This window comes from Truncatella angustata, assembly GCF_020726525.1.
Source record: "Truncatella angustata strain MPI-SDFR-AT-0073 chromosome Unknown BKA67scaffold_8, whole genome shotgun sequence".
In the NCBI taxonomy this organism is placed as follows: Eukaryota; Fungi; Ascomycota; class Sordariomycetes; order Amphisphaeriales; family Sporocadaceae; genus Truncatella; species Truncatella angustata.
In genome coordinates, this window is record NW_025763388.1 from 1302291 (window position 1) to 1321732 (window position 19442).

The 19442-nt window shown below is 49.5% G+C and overlaps 7 protein-coding genes across 7 annotated transcripts; 3 read left to right on the top strand and 4 right to left on the bottom strand.

The window, feature by feature from the left end:
- Nucleotides 1-117: 117 nt before the first annotated feature.
- Nucleotides 118-1858, bottom strand: BKA67DRAFT_662465 (amino acid permease; the record flags this gene model as incomplete). Its single annotated transcript, XM_046108004.1, has 4 exons — nucleotides 118-281; nucleotides 331-908; nucleotides 965-1164; nucleotides 1262-1858. The coding sequence occupies 4 exons, from the start codon at nucleotides 1856-1858 to the stop codon at nucleotides 118-120; spliced, it is 1539 nt and encodes a 512-aa protein (XP_045954206.1).
- A 1478-nt stretch (nucleotides 1859-3336) lies between these two features.
- On the bottom strand, nucleotides 3337-4236 carry BKA67DRAFT_662466 (uncharacterized protein; the record flags this gene model as incomplete). The annotated part of the gene is made up of 2 exons (XM_046108005.1): nucleotides 3337-4045; nucleotides 4094-4236. The coding sequence occupies 2 exons, from the start codon at nucleotides 4234-4236 to the stop codon at nucleotides 3337-3339; spliced, it is 852 nt and encodes a 283-aa protein (XP_045954207.1).
- A 741-nt stretch (nucleotides 4237-4977) lies between these two features.
- Nucleotides 4978-6111, top strand: BKA67DRAFT_539544 (peroxisomal membrane anchor protein conserved region-domain-containing protein; the record flags this gene model as incomplete). Its single annotated transcript, XM_046100656.1, has 2 exons — nucleotides 4978-5325; nucleotides 5380-6111. 2 exons carry the CDS (start codon nucleotides 4978-4980, stop codon nucleotides 6109-6111), a joined length of 1080 nt encoding a protein of 359 aa, XP_045954208.1.
- Nucleotides 6112-8135: 2024 nt separating this feature from the next.
- BKA67DRAFT_539545 (alpha/beta hydrolase fold-domain-containing protein) lies at nucleotides 8136-9474 on the top strand (the record flags this gene model as incomplete). Its single annotated transcript, XM_046100657.1, has 2 exons — nucleotides 8136-8707; nucleotides 8760-9474. The coding sequence occupies 2 exons, from the start codon at nucleotides 8136-8138 to the stop codon at nucleotides 9472-9474; spliced, it is 1287 nt and encodes a 428-aa protein (XP_045954209.1).
- Nucleotides 9475-9763: 289 nt separating this feature from the next.
- Nucleotides 9764-11682, top strand: BKA67DRAFT_578337 (uncharacterized protein). The gene has a single exon (XM_046103688.1). It carries the CDS (start codon nucleotides 10014-10016, stop codon nucleotides 11559-11561), a length of 1548 nt encoding a protein of 515 aa, XP_045954210.1. The 5' UTR covers nucleotides 9764-10013; the 3' UTR covers nucleotides 11562-11682.
- Nucleotides 11683-13785: 2103 nt separating this feature from the next.
- On the bottom strand, nucleotides 13786-16226 carry BKA67DRAFT_396240 (ankyrin repeat-containing domain protein). The gene has a single exon (XM_046096647.1). It carries the CDS (start codon nucleotides 16126-16128, stop codon nucleotides 13924-13926), a length of 2205 nt encoding a protein of 734 aa, XP_045954211.1. The 5' UTR covers nucleotides 16129-16226; the 3' UTR covers nucleotides 13786-13923.
- Nucleotides 16227-18301: 2075 nt separating this feature from the next.
- BKA67DRAFT_662471 (putative necrosis-inducing factor-domain-containing protein) lies at nucleotides 18302-18994 on the bottom strand (the record flags this gene model as incomplete). Its single annotated transcript, XM_046108006.1, has 1 exon — nucleotides 18302-18994. One exon carries the CDS (start codon nucleotides 18992-18994, stop codon nucleotides 18302-18304), a length of 693 nt encoding a protein of 230 aa, XP_045954212.1.
- Nucleotides 18995-19442: the final 448 nt, after the last annotated feature.

Consider the following 19442-nt stretch of genomic DNA (forward strand, 5'->3'; position numbering starts at 1 on the left):
GCGTCATCACATATCACACGGAGAACCATCGTCACTTCACGAACCGACCATCACGCGCAACACATCACGCCCAGAGATCCAATCACGCTTCGAAACATCACTCGCGCGAGGAGTAACTCAGCTCGGGGGACCCTTGTAGTTTTTGCGACCCCATGCAACATACCATGCCAATGAGATCAGAGTGAATGCAACGAACACGACCGACGCGTAGTTCATAGTCGCCGCTTCCACAGGAATGTAGGACGGCATGCAAAACAACGGGACGGCGAGAGCAGACCAGCCTTCACGAGGTCAGCACACGGGAGGCTGTTAAAGGGAAGAAAAACTTACAGATAGAGACCCAGTTGGCAAAGTAACCGAACTTGCCAAGATAGAATTGGCCAGTGGCGACCGTCTGTCGGCGGTCGATTAAGCTGACTATGATGGGCACGGCATAGGCACTCGTCAGTGCAATCACACCAACACCAGAGAAGGCGTTGAAAGCGGCCGTGGATCCAAAGTAAATAAGACCGAGGACGAGTTGGACGACCATACTCAGCATCATGGCGTTGAGCGGCACATCTAATTTGTGGTTGACTTGTTTCCACAGATGAGATCCAGGGATAGCACCGTCACGGGCGAAGGCCCAGACGCAGCGAGAGGCAGCCGTAGTGCAGCCAATGCCGCAAATAAATCCTAGCACAAGCAGTGGAACCAACAGACCGAAGGCACCACCTGCGGAGCCGACGGCACTCTTGATGATGGTCGGGACCGGTTGACCAGACGAGAGGGCAACCAACTCGCTAATGTCAGGGAGGACAAAGACGAGCGGGATCATGAACATCAAGCCGGCAACAGTATTGATGACAATGGTGAGCACCATTGCCTTGGGCACTTGGGTGGCAGGCTGTCGGACTTCCTCACACATACTGCAGAGCAATTAGTCATAATGCTCGAGGCACATGAAACAAAAGTTATGGCTTACGAAATGACCATTCCAGTCGACGAGGTAGCGTAGGCTGCGTGTAAAAGGCCGACCATAAAAGACCAACCGGGTGTCCAACCAGAGCTGACTGTGAAGTCTGTGAAGACATAGGAAGCGCTGTGGCGTCCATTCTTAGCTATGGCCAGCACACACACCATGATGGCAATAACACCGCAGAAAGTCCAGAAGATCGCGAATGTCTATACCCTTACCGTTAGCAGGTGGCACATGGCGTAACACATGAAATTTTGTTTTTGGGGGAAAAATATTTTAAAAAAGGAAGAAGGATAAACTTACATCTAGCCAAGGCAGCCATTTGTTGCCGAGCGAAGATACTGCGTTACAGATCAAAGTGATACCCAAAAACATGAGGAAGATCTGGTATGGCTCGCCCGCGAAGACCGGCTCGCCCTCGGCAGTTTCAAAGACATTGATGCAGGCAGCAAGGAAGAGTGCAGTAGCGAAGTTGACGGACAACGTGATCGTGATGTTGCCTACAACGTACAACCAGCCACAGACCCAGGCCGCAAGGTTCCGCCATCTCGGAGGTGCCAGCATCCACGTTTGGTAGTAGACACCTCCGGCAGTGGGGTATACGGAGGTGATCTCGCCCAGTGATGCTGCCACGCAGATGATGATCAGAGACACGGCGACCCATCCCCAGATGATGTCGACAGGGCCACCGCCGTTGAGAGGATAGTATAATGTGGTTGCCAGACCGTATGGAATCGAGGCTAGCACAAAGGACATGAACGCTACTTGCAGTGTCGATCGGTTCCGTTGCAATTCGGGTGTATAGCCAAGGCTTCCTAGAAGCTCGTCGGCGGAGCCAATGTCTGTCTCTTCGCCAGTCCGCGCCATGCCGGCACTGATTTGCTCCTTCTTAAGACCCATGGTCAGTGACAGAAGATGATGGGACTCGTGGCTGTCAAAGTCGTCGAGTTCGAAATCAACCATGCAGTTCCGAGAGTCAACTCGGTACTTGAGTGTTTTGGAAGGAAGGAGTTGCAGATGACCGGCATATGCGAGGACTCTACGACAGATAAATGAAATGGGCCATAGTAAAGCGACGAGGAAAGGAGGAACTAACTATTCATTCAGTCTAAAATTGCCAAGGTGGGAAATACGGGGACAATCGTGGAGAGAAGTTTTCTAAGAGAACGGGTATTCAGTGGGACCGACGTCATGGTCGTTGGCTAAACGAAGCTTGTGTAAAAGACGCGTTCCACTCTGTCAGTAGTATAGTCAGATGGTTTGGAAACCGGCACCAGGTTCTCCTCTCATTCGCTGCAGTCACGAGACAAATTTCTAGGAATGGCCGACTTGCATGAAATGCCTTCAGCAATGCTACTTCATGGACCGGGATGCGCGTCTCTGCACTAATCGAAGGATTGCCCGATTGTACGAGGGCATGAGGTCTGGAGCAGGAACAGAATCCGCTAAGTAATGTGAATTTCCGTTGGTCGAACAGCCATCGCCGTTTCAGTCTAGTCTCGGCCGGTCATGATGCTGTTAAGAAGCCGCAAGTTAAAAGGATCGCAAGTCGTGAGCCAATCTCAGGCGGCTTTGCAACCAAGGGAGGCCTGCCTGGTCAAACCTCTGAATCGTAATCGCCCCCTGCCAGCCAGGTAGCGCGGCCCGATGTGATTTGTGGTGTGTTTTCTACGAGGCGGAGGAAGTGCCAATGGCTATTACTAACATGAACTCAAATGGCAAATGGGGGTCGGCATAATCGTTCGGTGGTGCCGCTGCGGAGGATTGCCGAGCCGCTAGTTCAGAGTGCGGAGCGGCAGGGACCACAAGGCAGCTCGAGAGCCCGAGCATACCCGAAAATAATCCGCATGAGTGACCTTTTGGGGAATGGACAATGGTCAATCGATATCATGGAGATTAGTTCACGGCGTTTCATCCGTGGATAAGCTATCACCAAAATAGGTAACGCTGCAGATAGGAGCCTTGCGAATGTGATTAAGAGCTCCGCTGTTGTTATCTGGGGTATAGATATCAGGGTCCTTTTTCCAGTTGCGGCTTCTACAGGCAGACAGGATATCTTATGCCAAGTGACCAGGGTCTATCTTGGAAACGCGCATGCGGTCTTCTTTGGCCTCGCGTCTCCCAAGCGTCGCAGTCTCACAGTGGGCTATTGGCTTGGCTTGTAGCGGCGAACTGTACTGCTCCTTGCACAATACCCTTTTCAAGGCTCACTTGTAACGAAGCGTCGCTTCAGTTGTTTAGAAGCTTCATCACATTGCACACCGGCAGTTCCAACAGCCACGAAATAGGCCAAAAACAGCATTGGAGTTGATCAAGTTTACGGTATACTCAAAGCCGGTATGCATCATGAATCAGTCGAAAGGAATATCCCCCGCGGCTCACCATGCGGGATCCGGTAGGCGTCGGAACAATGCAACGAACTTTTGACCCTTGTTTCTTTCCACCTTCTTGCCCTCTTCAGTCGCATTTCTCATGATGTCCACACACGGGTCTGCTTCTTGCTCTTCTTCAGTGACCCTTTCAAAAGATGGATGGGCATTCAAATGATGAACCATCCAGTTGTGCAAGTCCTCAACGTCCGTGATTGTGTAGACGATGCCCCCGGGGCGAAGTACATAGGCATATTCTGAATTCAAAGTCGTCGACACAATCCTCGCCTTGTGTTTTTTAGCCTTGAAATGTGGGTCCGGGAAGCAGATGAAGATCTTGGACAGCTGGGCCTTTTTGAAGAAATTTGGCAGAAATTTCATGGTGTTGGCTCGAAAACAGCCGATGTTTTGATATTTGCCTGATTCCGCTTCCTGAACGCGAAGTGCTCGGATTCGTTCCTGGACATACTCGGTGACTTGGGTACGGATTTCCAAACCAAGCATTAAGGAGTCTGGCACAACCGGTGCCATGGAGACGAGCAAACCTCCAAAGCCACAACCTATGTCAATGATCTCGACGTCTTGCTTCATTTTCTTTGAACCTGTTCTGACGGGAGCATTTTCCTCGGCACTGGCAGCTGCGTCAGGGAGCTCTTCTGAGTCTGCTGCATATGCTGGAAAATATGTCGACCAATCCATCTGTTCCGGGCATGCAGGGCTATGTTATGTTAGTTATCTGAGTTGGAAGAATTATGTGGTAACGAACTATTCTAGTTGATGGTCGGAGAAGGGATTTGCGTGAGCTCTCTGGCGGTAGAACTTCTTCTTGGGCATCTCCAAGGGAGTCTCATCCTGCTGGCGTGCAGTACGGTAATCCGCACGCTTCTGTCGCTTGGGTGCAGGAGTCATATTTCTCTGGGCAGGCTGACGTTGCTGATTTGTAGTTTTCAAGGGTGGTATTATCACTCTGTGGTTGAAAGTGTGACTGCCGATCAATGGTAGCCTTGCATTCCAGTACCTGCGTAAAGCTTCTCGTCCAAAAATTATGGTGGGGTTGAAGCATCTTTTCCAGGACGTCGGCGGATGAGAGGGGGTGACGCCGACATGCCTGGTCTGTGCTCAGCTTGCAAGTCAATGCTGCACAGTAGGTTGCTTGGACATGCATCTCAGACAATCAATAGACGAACATTGGTAGAAAGGAAATGGCAATACTGAAAAGCCAACCACTTTTTCGGGCAAGCCATTTCATTCATTCTTTGGCTAGTATGGATGGTATCAAATTCTGTAGAGGAACACTGCAGCCACCACACATGTGCTTTGTTGGTGGTTTGCACGGATATCTACCTGATGTTAGCAGAGTGGCATGGGTTTGCACCAGCCTAAGCCGGGTATCTTAAGCCTCGGCTTCTGCTAAGTTACTGGGCAATGCCGGCCACCCAAACTGCTCAGTTAGCCAGCGACCTGCCAGTGTCCTCCTCGCGACTTGAATCCGCAGACGCAGCAGCTCAACGTCACTCGACGAACCTCACTCGACGAACCTCACTTTGAAGCACGAGTGAACGACTTACGAGCCATCACCATTGCAGTAAAGTGAGGCTTTTGGCACGAATGGGACGATGAAATAATCGCGACCATACTCGTACTCTCATCATGTCTGTCCGCGAGGATGTCGTCACCTCCGCGGTCAATTTCCTCCAGGACCCCAACGTCACCTCGTCATCTGTCGAAAGCAAGATCTCCTTTCTAAAGTCTAAGAATCTTACCCAGGTAGAGATTGACACAGCTCTGGCGCGGGCGGGTTCACCACCTGTACCCTCACAGGCAGTAGCCCCGCCTGCGCAACACTCCCAACAACCATATTATGGCCAATATCAGCAGCCACCTCCATACGGATGGCAGCCTCCCCCACTGGCGCCGCCCAGGAGAGACTGGCGAGACTGGTTCATCATGGCTACAGTAGCCAGCGGAGTCAGCTATGGCTTGTATACTATCACCAAGGTAGGTGGCAGGCACACTGAACAGAGACACTGCTCAAAGCTAATAGATGAGTAGCGTTACGTCTACCCTTTAGTTGCACCTCCAACCCCGGAGAAGCTTGAGCAAGATAAAACCACTGTCGATGAACAGTTTGAAAAGGCATTTGCGACAATAGAACAGCTATCTAAAGACACCGAGGCTCTGAAAGCATCCGAAGTAGAACGAACCGAGAAACTCGATAAACTGGTCGATCACCTCGAGAGCTTTATACATGATACCAAGTCCGCTTCACGACGACAAGAGGATGAGACAGATCGTATTCGGGATGAGATGAAGACGCTCAAAGAGGTCATTCCAAGGAACATAAGCACCAACAAGGAGTTCACAGACGGTCGCTTACGCGAAATTGCCAACGAGGTCAAAAGCCTAAAGGCCCTCATTGGGCAAAGGATGTCCAGCGGTTCATCTGCTGCCCCGGCGCCTTCAAGCAACGGAGGCTACCAGAGGCCATCCACCAGTACTGCAGCACCGGCCACCTCAGCCGCCGCTCCTGCCGCTCCTGCCGCTCCTACCACACCTGCAGCTGAAGAGTCAGGAAAGGAAAAGGAAACGAACGGTGATGCACCGCCTCAGAGCACGAAGCAAGACTACATCTCATCGCTTGGCGGCCGCTCGAGTCCTTTCGCCAGTAGCGGCATGCCCTCGGCCAAGGCCTCTATTCCAGCATGGCAGCGGGCACTGGCGGAAAAGAAAGTGGCAAGTGAATCTGCTAGTGAGCCACAGGAAGAGGCTGGAAGCAGTTCTTGAAAGCGACTTGTCTTTAAAACCCTCACTAGCCATGTGTATTAATACGGCCATGACAAGATAGGTACTATATTGGCGCGGTTCGGTGGTCTGTTTGGAATTCCAACACGCTTTTAGGGGGCGAAAGAAAATAATCTGATCATGTATGACGCTTTTTTTCTGGCTTAGATCAATATTGATTTGCTAAACATGTGCCTATATTCTCCATATACTCAAACTTGATCGTGTTTGTAGAGTTTACCCAACTCCTGTGTGCCAGCAAATCTTGGTAGCAACAATCGTGTGCGAGAGAATATCAATCATTAGGGACCGACATCAATCGGGTACAGCTCCTCGTCACTTTAAGCTGTCAAAATGGTATTTATATTTTGTCTTTGATCGGCAAACCGGACTGCGTTTTGATTTCAGATTCTACACGTCACAATAGTAATCACTTTCTGCTATGACACTACAATATTGCAATCCAAATGTTTTCCTGAGTGATGCAAAAGGTATTACAAATTCCTGTTTAGCTTTTCGCATGGCCCCGTACGAATTTGCATACCAGTAGCCAACACTACTGTAAATCGTAGATGCTAGTCTGGTTTGCAGGTTCTTAGTGCGAACCATTATTTTCGAGTGCTGTGTTCAATCTGATGTCGTAATCACCACTAACAATATCGACTGGCAATATCATAAATCCGTTATCTAGATATATCACGCCTGACCGAACAAGATCGAACAGTTAGTCGCAATGCTTTTTTTTAGCTGCAAAATTGTTTTCACAACTTGGGATCGTGCTATTGAAATCTCCAACGTTGATAGTCCAGGATACTCCGTACATCCTCTTAAAAAGCCACTTGACGCCATTATTTAGTGGCACGGGCTCTTGAACTGCTCTGTCCTGCCGAGGCGAGGCCCGCGACAGTTGCCTCTTTCGGCCTTGTGTCGCGAGTCCGCCAGCGCACAGGATCTTTAAGCTCTGCCTGTCAAACCACTCTGCATCCAATTTTAGGCACAATGGTTCCCTCCATGTTCGTTTCTAGCTTGTAACTCGGAAATCACCTGCTGACATGGCCATCCCAGATAATTGATAATCATCTGCTTCTCTCAACCACAGATATGAGATAACATGGCGAGTGACCTAGAAACAGGGACTATGCTAAGCTTTGTACGGCATTTGTAGAACCATTTCGCATAAACATTGCCTCCAAGTCAATAGGACATAAATTTAGCTATACACCCCATATCGTTAAGTTAGGCAGATATTTGCGTTATAGTTTACGATGTTTACAAGCGTAGCAGGTTTTCCCAGGACGCCGGAGCGGTCTATGATCAAAATTCATTCTGAAGGTGCCACCAAGCGGCCGCACCAACTAATCGTGCTGTCGAGGCTCGTCGATACATACCTCGAAGTTCGTTCTATAGCGGGTTAGCGGTGTACTCTCAGTGGATGGGAATGCATGATTAGCGTATGCGCAAGGTTCTTCGGAACTTTTCCCCAGGGAGAGGCCCTGCCACATGCGGGAGATGACACTCAACACATTTTCACCTTGCCCTCACCAACCCCTACGGATCTGGCGATCAAGCTAGGGCGATATACACATAACAGGTAGGTCATGATTCTAATGTTTCATTCGCGCCCGGGAAGCTGTGCCGCCGGTCTTGATCTTTCTTATTCTACTGTTGTCCTTCAACTTTGTCCTCTGGCGCTGCTCCCAATGTGAAGGATTTGAGGGGTTTTCCGATAACTAGTGGCGATCTATTACATCACCTTGTAGAGCCGTTTGTAGAAGCGCTTTGTTTGCAAGCAACTCCTACGAAATACTTCACGATCCAAGGCTGAGAACTAGGTCTCCATGGAGCATCCTAGAGAACGTAATGGCATACAGGCTCGAATTAAGAGTCGTCTTGCTTTACTTCGTATTATACTGCCAAGAATACCATATGTATTGCGCGTAGTCCTATTACACGTTTTGGGCATATCAGAGACTGCGAAGTACCTGGACTTGAAAAGCAATGTCACAGTTTCTTTTCTCAGAGACATGATGGGCAATTCGGAACCGCAGCCCATCTCAAAAACACAAGCGATGACACTGAAAGACCCAGGCGTACAGGGGCGAATATGGATCTGCACGGTATCCTCGCAAGTGCCCCCGGAAACGAGCATAAGAAATGCATTACTGGCAGTTATCCACACTACGAAGGAAGACTTTGTGGCGGCTGGGGAGCAATGTAGGATACCTGATATCATCCCAATCGAAGCCGAATGGACAGGGTATCGCGTGGCAGCAGAACGCAACTCGAAGCCGCCAAGCATCTCAGAGGAAGAAAAGTACGACGAGATGATGAAAGAGGTCAAGAGCGAACTTACGGTTCTCTATTTTCATGGTGGCGCCTATTATCTCTGCGATCCGTCAACACATCGTGCATCATGCAAGAGGATAGCCAAATTAACGAAAGGCCGAGTGTACTCCGTACGATACCGGCTTGCGCCGCAGCACCCCTTTCCGTCAGCGGTACTGGATGCGTTGGTATCATACTTCACCTTACTATATCCGCCGCCTGGGGCCCATCATGAGGCGGTATCAGCGGCTAACATAGTGATCAGTGGGGATAGGTATGTCTTTCACTAAAGCGAGTATATTCTTTCAAATCTGACGGTTTTGTAGCGCCGGAGGTAACCTCGGCCTGGCTTTATTACAGACACTACTTGAGCTGCGAAGGCAGAACACGAAAATCACATGGTTCGGGGAGAAAAGAGAGATTCCTCTACCAGCAGGAGCAGCACTGAATTCTCCGTGGCTAGACATGGTACAATCGTTTCCATCTTGGAAGTCGAATCTCAAATGGGACTACTTGCCAGCACCAAATCTGCTCGCGGATAAGAAAACACCCGCCGACAATATTTGGCCAGCTTCACCCCCTCGCAAGCATCTCTATGTCGATGATGCTTACCTATTACACCCGCTCGCAAGTTTACAAATGGTCAAGTCGTGGAATGGATCGCCCCCGATATATGTGTGCACGGGCTGGGAATGCTTGGCAGATGAAGACAAATACTTGGTCTCCAGGTTGACGAAAGAAGGGGTAACGGTTGTCTTTGAGGAGTATGAGGCCATGCCACACGTTTTCGCGCCCATTCTTGGCCATACTCCCGAGGCAAAGAGATGTTTTGATGGCTGGACCAAATTCATGTCTGCGGTGGTTGAGAACCCCGAGAGTCTCAAATCGAGCTATACTCGCATTAAAGCTAAGACGTGCGAGGAATCAGAGATCGATGCCGATACAGTTAGCTCTCTCACTGATGAGCAAATCATGAAGTTGGCCTACAACATGGTTGGAAGGAGGCGAAACAGCATACCGGAAGTGCCAGCAAAGCTATGATATCAAACTTTTGACGGCGTTGCAGAGCATGGAATTGGTAGCGTTGTCAAGATATTAGTAGTATTTACTGTCCACAAAAGGGACTCACTAATAAGTTGGAATTTCTCATCAAACGAAGCCTGGGCATGGACATAGGCATTCGTAAACGATTATATACACGGTATTCTCATACCTCATAGGAAAATTCTGAACATACATAATTTGGATATTAATTACAATGAAATTTCATTAATGTTGTGAACCAGACACGTTACATAACCCTCCAGGAACTTCCAATATCTATGGATCCGTACAGACTCCAGTTACGTGATTCCCCTAACCCAGCGGCTTGCATGTCGTTGCTTCCGACAGCTTTAGCGCCCTTTCAGCACCCCCCGTCAGCACCCTAAATTTTCAGCATCGTATCACGTTGAACACGCGTTTCATCCCCATCCCGACTGCGAGAGCCACCAGCGGCCGTGTCGATGGTTTTGTGTTTGCGTTGGTAACCTTTCTTTATTCTTCGTATCCACAACTCCTTCTTCCTACGGCATCTTACCATGGAGCGCCACAAAGCAGCAGTCCGTCTCATTTCCTCCACAATCCGCTCCTACTTTGAGCGCGCTCTCCCCTACCGCATCAACCATGGGTCCACCAACTCGACCCGGCCAGCACACTTGAAGAAGTCCTCACACCTAGTTGACATCTCGGCACTGAAGCATGTTCTCGAGGTGAACAAGGCCAAGCGCACCGCTCTCGTCGAGCCCAATGTCCCCATGGACGCGCTCGTGGCTGCCACGCTGCCGCACGGCCTGGTCCCCCCTGTAGTTATGGAGTTCCCTGGCATCACTGCTGGTGGTGGGTTTGCTGGCACGGCCGGGGAGAGCTCGAGTTTCAGGCACGGGTATTTTGACGAGACGGTCAGAAGTGTGGAGATGGTGTTGCCGGACGGTGAGGTCGTCCAGGTCACCCCCGACGAGAAGGGCAAGTATGCGGATCTGTGGAAAGGTGCAGTTGCCAGCGTGGGCACCCTGGGTGTCACGACTTTGCTGGAACTGCAACTGCTAGAAGCCAAGAAGTTCGTCAAGACGACTTACCGAAGGACTAACAGCGTAGCCGAGGCGATCAGGATCGTGAAGGAGGAAACTGCCAAGAAGGAGAACGATTACGTTGACGGCATTCTGTTCTCGAAGAACCATGGCGTCATTGTCAGTGGGACCCTGACCGATGAGGGACCGAGTAACGGCGAATCCATTCAGACCTTCAGTGGACCGTGGGATCCGTGGTTCTACATGCACGTTCAGGACGTCACCAAGACTCTACCATCATCAGAAAGCGCAACAGGGAGCGAGGCCAGTAGTGTGACTGAGTATGTCCCCCTTGCGGAATATCTTTTTAGATACGATCGTGGTGGCTTCTGGGTGGGTGCTGCGGCATTCGATTACTTCAAGCCTGTCCCATTCACTCGCTTCTTCCGCTGGTTCCTCGATGATTTCTTACACACCCGCATGTTGTATCGTGCCCTGCATGCCAGTGGCGAGAGCGCCAAGTTTTTTGTTCAGGATTTGGCGATACCCTATGAAACAGCCGAGGAGTTCATTGACTACACAACCGACTCTCTTAACATCTGGCCTCTGTGGTTGTGTCCGCTGAAGACGCCTGAAGGCCCTACATTCCATCCGCACTTACGAGGCAAGGGCGCTGGCGAGATGTTGAATATTGGTGTCTGGGGCTGGGGACCTAGTGATAAACAAGAGTTCGTCAAGGTGAACCGCGGTCTCGAGGCAAAGGTCACTGAGCTAGGTGGCATGAAGTGGCTCTACGCACATACCTACTACAGCGAGCCGGAATTCTGGGAGACTTATGGAAACCGAGAGTGGTACGAGGAGCTGAGGAAGAAGTACCAAGCTACAAGTCTGCCGAATGTGTACGATAAAGTAAGGGTCAAGGATGCGCCGCCGGAGCAAGGCTGGAAAGGAATGATTAAGGGTATCTGGCCACTGGGCGGATTGGTTGGCATTGTCAGAGGCATTCAAAGCAAGGACTATATGTTGCACAGAAATGCCCCCTGGAAGTGGTCTGCTCAAGGAAAAGAGAAGACGGAGTAGATGAAGAATTGCTGTAAGATTACGTGGGGTCTCTTAGCACTTTGCTTTAGGTGGGTACTATAGACATAGACAGACGTATAGCATATGTACAATCGCATGAGCATCAATAAACTTACTGCCTTTTCCGTGTCTCTCCTTTCGATAGAATGTATCTTGCCTCTAGCTATTTTTATTAGCAACTGAAAACAGAACGTTGGCCTTGGTTGGTTGCCTCTCGGCTGGAAACGGCAGGCGCCACCTAAACAAGTGGCGACCGGCGTCACTGGCCGCCACCAAAGCCCAAATCAGCAACAATCAAACATCGCCTACAAATACCGCTATTTCAAAGCATCCTCATCTTGAAAGTTTTCAGCCACACTCAGCCACTTCAGAGAAGATACCACCCTCGATTCTTCAAAACAAAAAAACCCCCCCAGACAAAAACCCATTTACACTCCCCATCTACAAATGCCTATCCCCAGCTCCACAAATCCCGAGCGCGCTAGAGGTCTCGAGGAGCCTCAGGCGATCGGTCCCGGACAGATACGCCACAGGAATGGCGCGCCGCGGTCTGAGAACTCCCCGACGGACAAAGCCACGGGCGCCGGCGTGAACACGGGAGCTGGCACCACGCGGGAGAAGACGGAGGCGGAGAAGGAGGCAGATCGCAAGTACGAGGAGGCTATGGAGGAGGAGTACGCAAAGAGAGAGGGCGGTGCTTAGAGACTGCGTGGAAAACTTTCAAGGGGGTTTCCATGGAAGGACATGCTGTGGAAATGGATAGATTCGTTTTTAATAAGGTTTCTTGTCACTCTTCTATATGACGGTTCCGGGTGTGGATAATGGGCAGCTGCTTCTGTATAGCATTATTCATCGCTTTCGGTACCGCACAGATATAATATAACGGTCATTAGTGAGAATGGGTTTGGGCAGTCGCATAGACCCGTGCGTAAATTAACGTTTTACTCAAATCCATATGTATCCAAGCCGGTACGAGAAAGCACAAATTCAACTACAATAATGTTTGAGCAATTCTCCAGACCGCCCGTCGACGTTAGCACGATGATATGGGAGTCATATTTCCATCGTCACAGTCCAGCCTAGGTGCACATGTTTTAAATTTCACATCGAGACGATGCTGTATTCTACGTAGACCCTGACTCACTCAAAATCGAGCCTTCATTCTTCGTAAAAAAGAGTCATACTATTGTGCCCAGAACTCGGCCAAGGACAAGACTGCCGTTGCGGTGCGGTGGCGTCGGGAGATCGAAGACATTGCCAAGTCCTCGGCCCATCCAGGAGCAGTTACGAATTTAAAGAAGAACCGAGGTTGATGTTCGCTTTATACCGCTATCAATGAGACAGCCTCTGCGTGACTTTATATATGCGCCGATCCAAGCGGTTTGGATCAATTTTTGGCGTGATGTCGTATTTGTCATGCGCGATGATTAGGACTCCGCGGATAGTGGAATGTGTGATTTGGCGGATTACACGCCATGGCACCCCGTAGTCCAAAGGTTCGCCATTCCGTGTGTTTGGCCGTTATATTTGTGCCATACCCTAGGTTTATCTGACCACTCATCGCGTCGCGGGATCTTAGATCATGGTGTCCGCTGACGCATATCTACCTTGTCATCAGACCACATTGCGATGTATTTCCGCAGAACGCCCCTCAGTCAACATCATTCAGTAAGAAGCTCGGTCGATGTAGCTTCTTAGATGTCCGCTAGCTCCGGCCATAGTAGGTCAAAATCATATCTGATGAATCTTTGCTAACGTATTATGGGTACCGGTATCACCCCTAGATCACATATATGACTATCTGTACAGACACAACCAAGAGCACAATCTGTACAATAGACTACAACGCTGGGAAAAATTGGCGGCGGTGAGTGTCGTGATAGATACATATGGCTCTTTGAGTCATGCTGCAGTAATGGTTGAAGGGCTCGTCTAGGGAAGCTGGCTTCCTCCCAGTTCCAGGGCGCCCAATAGCTGGAACCAAAGTTTTGAATGGACTTAAGGAACGGCTCTATCTTTGGAAGAAGGCTAACCAGCTTTTCTATCTTTGAAAGCTTGTTGTACATGCCTGTTATGCATTCCGACATATTTGAGATTCGACGCCTTTTGGTAGAGACTGTCTTCGCATATGATCTGGAAGTTGTGTCAACACAATGGAGAGCTGGAAGGATATGCGCAAGTTCTGCGCGCCACGGAAAGGTCGCAAGCTCCTTTAGTTTGAATCAATCTAATGATCAAGCGCGAAGTAGTACATCAAGGAGAGTGTTTCCACATTCATGCAAAAGAATTCGGACTTTCTTCTCGATGTGGTCAATGTGCTTTGTGCACAATAATATGCTTATTGCAGCTTCAGCATCACTGCTTATAACAGCGACTTGACAGAGTCTCCTTCAATGACGAATGCGTCGTTCCAATGATCAGTGACCTCAGTAGATGCCATCCTTTGTCGTATATAGTCGAGGCCGGACTTTCCTTTTTTGTCGCAAATAGATGGGTTAGCGCCTACCCGGTTGTGAAACAGCATTCCTATGCACTTTCCTATGCGCGAAGCCACCGCACCAGGCGCCCACGCTGGGTCATCGCCATGCTTGTCCCAGGCTTCGCATAACAACATTATCGGTGTTTTCCCATGGGCATCTTGGATGTTTGGAGAAATACCTCGAGTGAGGAGCCTCGCGAGAAGACTTTGATTATGTCTGTGACAAACAGCCTTGACATAGTCGACAATTGGTACGTCGTCAGTGTGTTCTATCCACGGCACATAGACGTCATCAAGTTCGAGCATATAACGATGAGCGGAAGACGCCGTGTGCTCTTCGTCATCCATCATCATGGTTGCGATGGCCACGTCTCCGCATTTTAGAGCAAACTCCATAGGTGTTGTGCCTGCAATGAGGTCCTCGGCTCCTCCAGCCGAGTCAGTCCCTGGCTGGCGTTCGATCGGTTGTCCAGAAATTTTGCGGTGGATCTTGGCTCCTTCTTTCATCAGAACTTTGATAGCACTGTTGTTCTCAGCTGCGATAGCAAAATGCAAAGGGGTTGCTGCAAAGAGCCCGGTTGCAATAGGTGAATCAATATCTACACCTCCAGCATTTATAAGCGTATACAAAATGTGTTCATCTTCAAAGTGACCTGCTGGGTTGGTGCACGCAACACGCAAGTGTGCGCTGCGTTCTTGCTTCGTTGAATCCCAGTATGCCTCTTGTGCTATTATTTCCCGCACAACGTTGGCCTTTCCCAACATGATAGCCAGATCTAAAGGAGATCCTTGGAGCCCACTGGGATCGTGGTGGATCATGGCGCCGTGTTTCATTAGGAGGGCAATCAGTTTCCTGTTTTCATTGGCGATTGCTGGAAGAAGTGGATAGGTACCGTCGTCGTTGCAGCTGTTAGGATCTGCACCCCTTACGAGTAACATGTCTGCTAAAGAAGTCCCTTTAGATTGACAAGCTAGGAATAAACACGTTTCCCCTTCTTCTGAGCGGACATCAAACTGTGAACCTCTCATAAGCAGTACGATAGCACACAGTTTGCTTCCAGCTGCGAGTGCCTTGAGGAGCAAGTGGCCCGACAATAGCAAAGGAGCAGAACCGCGAAAATTGTCCAGAACATATTCGAGGGCCGAGGAGAACTCTGTTTCGATTGCTCTGCGAGCAATAGTCTGAATCATCTTCTTCGTCGGCTTTACTCCAAGTCCCGCCCATGTTGCAGCAAGGCCGGTATTACCGTTGACGATAGACGAGGCAAGAAGGCTCTGGCCCACACTGCGGGCGATTGATGAATTCCCGGCGTAGTCGAGCAAAAGCTGAGCAGCGGTTTCGCGATCTGTGTTGTGCTCAAGATCCTTGGTATTACATAGAGCTGCGAGGGCTACCCGGCACTGCGCACGTTTAGGCTTGCAGTTCAGAAGTGCCAGAACCGTTCGAAGCATGGGCCCAGGCATTGAGCTGCTCGTCGACTGGCAGGCTTTTACCAGTGCTGAATTGCTGTTCGCATCCTCAACATTGGCGTCTGCGCCAGCAGAAAGCAATAGCTCAACGAGCTCTGATAGATGTGAAGCCGCTGCTTCCATGAGTGGTGTCGAGTCCTTCCAGCCCTTCTCAATATCTACCTTGCGATCAATAAGCAGTTGCGTCACTTTGACCCTCAAGTGTGACTGACGCTCAGCTCGGTCGTTCCAGAGCTTGTTTCTTCTTTCTAAGCGCCCTCCATAGCAACAACAGGCCAACGAAGACGTCTCATCGCCGGGCGTGCTAAACGTAACATCGATGTCCGCGCCCAGCTCCAGTAACCGATTGGCTTCAGCAAACTGACCGTAGTTGCAGGCGTGCTGAAAAAGGCTAAATGGGCCGCATTTGGTGTTGATAGTAGCACCCATGCTTATGAGATAATCTATACACGACCAATTCTCGTTGTAATACGCATATACAAGGGGAGTTCTACCGACGTGGTCCTTGGCTTCCAAATTCGTCTGGTACAGGCTGTCGATCAGGTGCCCGCACATCTCAACGGAGCCCAGCTCACAAGCTGTATGAAGAGCGGTAACGTATGGGTCATCGGTGAACATGCAGTCGCCGCCTAGAATTTTGGTTGAGACATTGGTTGAGGCGCCTAGAGCCAAAAGGAGGTTTGCGGTAGTAAGTTGCTCATAGCATATTGCAGTCTACTCGTCAAGCAACAAGTCAGCATTTATCATTTCCCCAATCTGGCTTGAAAAACCTGTAGCAAAGAGTGTCAAAAGAAATTAAAAGAGCAGTAAAGGAACGCAAAGGAACCGTAGTATTTGGATCACAAAACTAAAGCATATTCGTGACTTGCTTGCCGCACTTACATGAAGTGGTCGCCAGATTGGGTTATACGATATTACTCCGGGATCGTTGTAATCACCGTCAGCGATGGGAAGTTCAGTAGGAATCATGCAACCGCAGAAGCCTCGTGAAATGGAGTTGAGATCAGCTCCATACCGCACCAGGAGCTGGATGATATCATTGTGGCCCCACCTAACGGCGATGTGAATGGGAGACCAATAGTACTTCTTTTTGTGCGGTCCATCATCCAGAATGTCGTCCGGGGACAAGGATTCGACACTCCCGTCGTCGCTACTTTCATCGCTGTCTCGTCCTGAATCGTCATCAACATCGTTGTCTTCTATGTAATCCGCTTCGTCGTCGTCATGGTCTTCTTCCGAATAGTCTTCGATATGGTCTTCGTCCGGTATGTCATCGTCTTCATCAGTTGTTGCTTGTTTCGCATCCTTGATAGCGTCTGTTGCTGGCGGCTTTGATTCCGATGCTACTGGAGCAACGGGTTGTGCTTTGTCGTACCGCTTTCTTGGAGGATAGAAACAATCGAACGCTCGTACGTACGTTAGCATTGAGGCCCTCGTTGAGTCTGATATCCAGCCAACATCTGGATCCGCCCCGGCGGCGAGGAGATATTCGACCGTTCGGGCTTGGCCCTCGTCGCAAGCCCAGCACAAGACACCTGGGTCATCTTTGACGATTTGGTACAACGTAGGTGTGAGAACATTGTGGAAGCCTCGGCAGGACCTAGCTAGTGCGGACAGGTCTGGGACATTATCGAGCTCTCTAACAACAAGCGTGATTAGCTCAATGGGAAGATTGAGGAGACCCGGCGTCATCGTGTTGGAGGAGCTTCATAAGCAACTTGCGACAGGCAAAATTGGACCTGCTTGTTCTGCCTGCTGATTTGGAGTGGAGATCGGCCTAATAAATTCAATAAAAAGATATTGCTGTCAATATCTGCGATACTGCACAGGTATGTAGTATATCATGTTCCCAAGATACTTTGCGTATCTATGCAGCAATCACCAATGCAGTGACGTATAGTAGAAGCGCGTTCTGACGCGTGGGCAGACGTGGGATGATGCAAATATCAACGCTAGACTACTTAGTCTAATCTAACATAGTGCATACCCGAGCCCACGGTAGCGTCCTTGGCGCTGTCCATATAATCTCAAGTAGTAAGCATAATGATTCACGATTGTTACAATTACATAGTACATAGTCAATGGATTTGATTAACTGAATGGAATTACCTCGAAAGTCAACCGATCTTAGCAATTCCTCCTGGTGGAAAGCCAGCGGCATAACGCAAGACAATCCAAGCTGCCACGCCTATACTAGACTAACCTTAGCTAGTAGCTGTTTGAGCTATGTGATTGTGAACTTTTACATGTACCGTATAGCTTGATACACCAGTTTGCTCGGCAGGAACTTGAGTAGACCGGTATTCGGTGAGATTCTCTGTGGCAAGTCAAGCCATAAAGTGTGCATATAATTTTGCTTTACGGGCACAGGAATAGTGGTAATGATGGAGACCCGGGAATTGACTCATTGAGAAACTTCGGGATCTGTAAGGGATGATATGAAACAACTTGTCTCTTCCTAAGTTTGCTACCAAGTTGCCATCATAGCTAAGATACAGTGCAAACAATAGTTATACATGAAAGGTGGTAGCATAAGTCCCAGCAGTCTAATTGGCCCTCAATACTTTTCACGTCCTTTTAAGATTCTGACGCCTGTCGAATAGATGCCGTTTTGCGAAACATAAAGCGAAATCGTCCCACATATATGACATTGCCACGGAAGATACAGAGAGGGACATTGATGACCAGCATACGCTGCTGATCATCCATGATGAGGCCGAGAAAAGAAAAAAAAAAAACTCTGTAGATAGAAACTGTTTTGATCACACTCCCCAATATTCCACTCAGGCTCTCACGAATGGTAAAGTCCCCAAGCCGTCGCAAACAACGAAGCTTTGCCAGTGCCCTCGTCCGGGCATTGCATCTCCCCGGAGCTGCCAACCTTGCCTGAGACAGGCTTATTGCCAAATTGACTGATGCTGCTCATGATTATGTCGCCAACATCCTGCCAGCCTACGCGGACAGAGATGCTTGGGCCGGAACTTATGGTGCTGACGCCGAACATGCAAGTCTGGAAGGAAACGACGGGGAAATAGCAGGTGAACTGGCCAGCGGCATCTGGATTACACTCGGACCTGCCGAAATAGGCTTTGTTGTTACCGACCAGCGCGTACACCTGCTTCGCGACAGCTTGACAGTCGCTTATGAGCGGTGAATTGTCCGATCCTTGATTATCATAGACTTCGTTGATGCACCAGTCGGCAGTGTCTCGTTGTGCCATGATTTCCCCCCCAGGAGACAGGCTCACATCGCCTCTTTCGCTCAGTCCATTGCCGTCTGAGGTTGTTTCCCCTGAGAGTAAGGCAAGGGAAGGCGTCCCGTATATTCTGACTCCGCTTGCTAGAGTGGTATAGTTGTCTGCGTATGGGATTACTGGTCCGGCTGTACCAGGTGCGACTGCCCTTAGATCTATCGAGATCGCTGTCGATGTTGTGGCCTCCAGAGATATAAGGACGAACGTCCAGAACGATTGCAGACACCTCATCCTTTCTCCTGTTACCAATCGAGTTGCTGCTCCCGGATAAGATAAGTATAAGGGATGCTGCAGAATTTGACCGGCTAAACGTTTTTGAGCCTTAAGAGATGTCGATGCAGGTAGACAAGATCACAATTGTGACGCGCAATTGAGAACTATAGTACTATAATGTTAGATTCAAGTCATGACATCGGAGGTTCAAAAGAGACAATGATCAATGTTTCTTTTCTACCCCGTCAACTTCTCAAGCAGCTCCCACAAGCCGGGCGCAAACAAGGTGTGGAATGCATGTAACTAGATGTGAATTGCGGTCTGCGTAGCCGACGTTCTGGACTCCCCACATGCCAATTAATTTACCCCGACCAGGGATGTTTCAAATGTTATCTAGATAGTCAGCTCATTATTATGTCGCGGTTGGCCCAATCAGATATCGTCAACAGTCCTTGGGGCCCTATAA

Bases quoted from the DNA above. Each gene is read 5' to 3' on its own strand.
- BKA67DRAFT_578337 (XM_046103688.1), top strand. From the start codon at position 10,014: ATGGAGCGCCACAAAGCAGCAGTCCGTCTCATTTCCTCCACAATCCGC.
- BKA67DRAFT_396240 (XM_046096647.1), bottom strand. From the start codon at position 16,128: ATGTTCACCGATGACCCATACGTTACCGCTCTTCATACAGCTTGTGAG.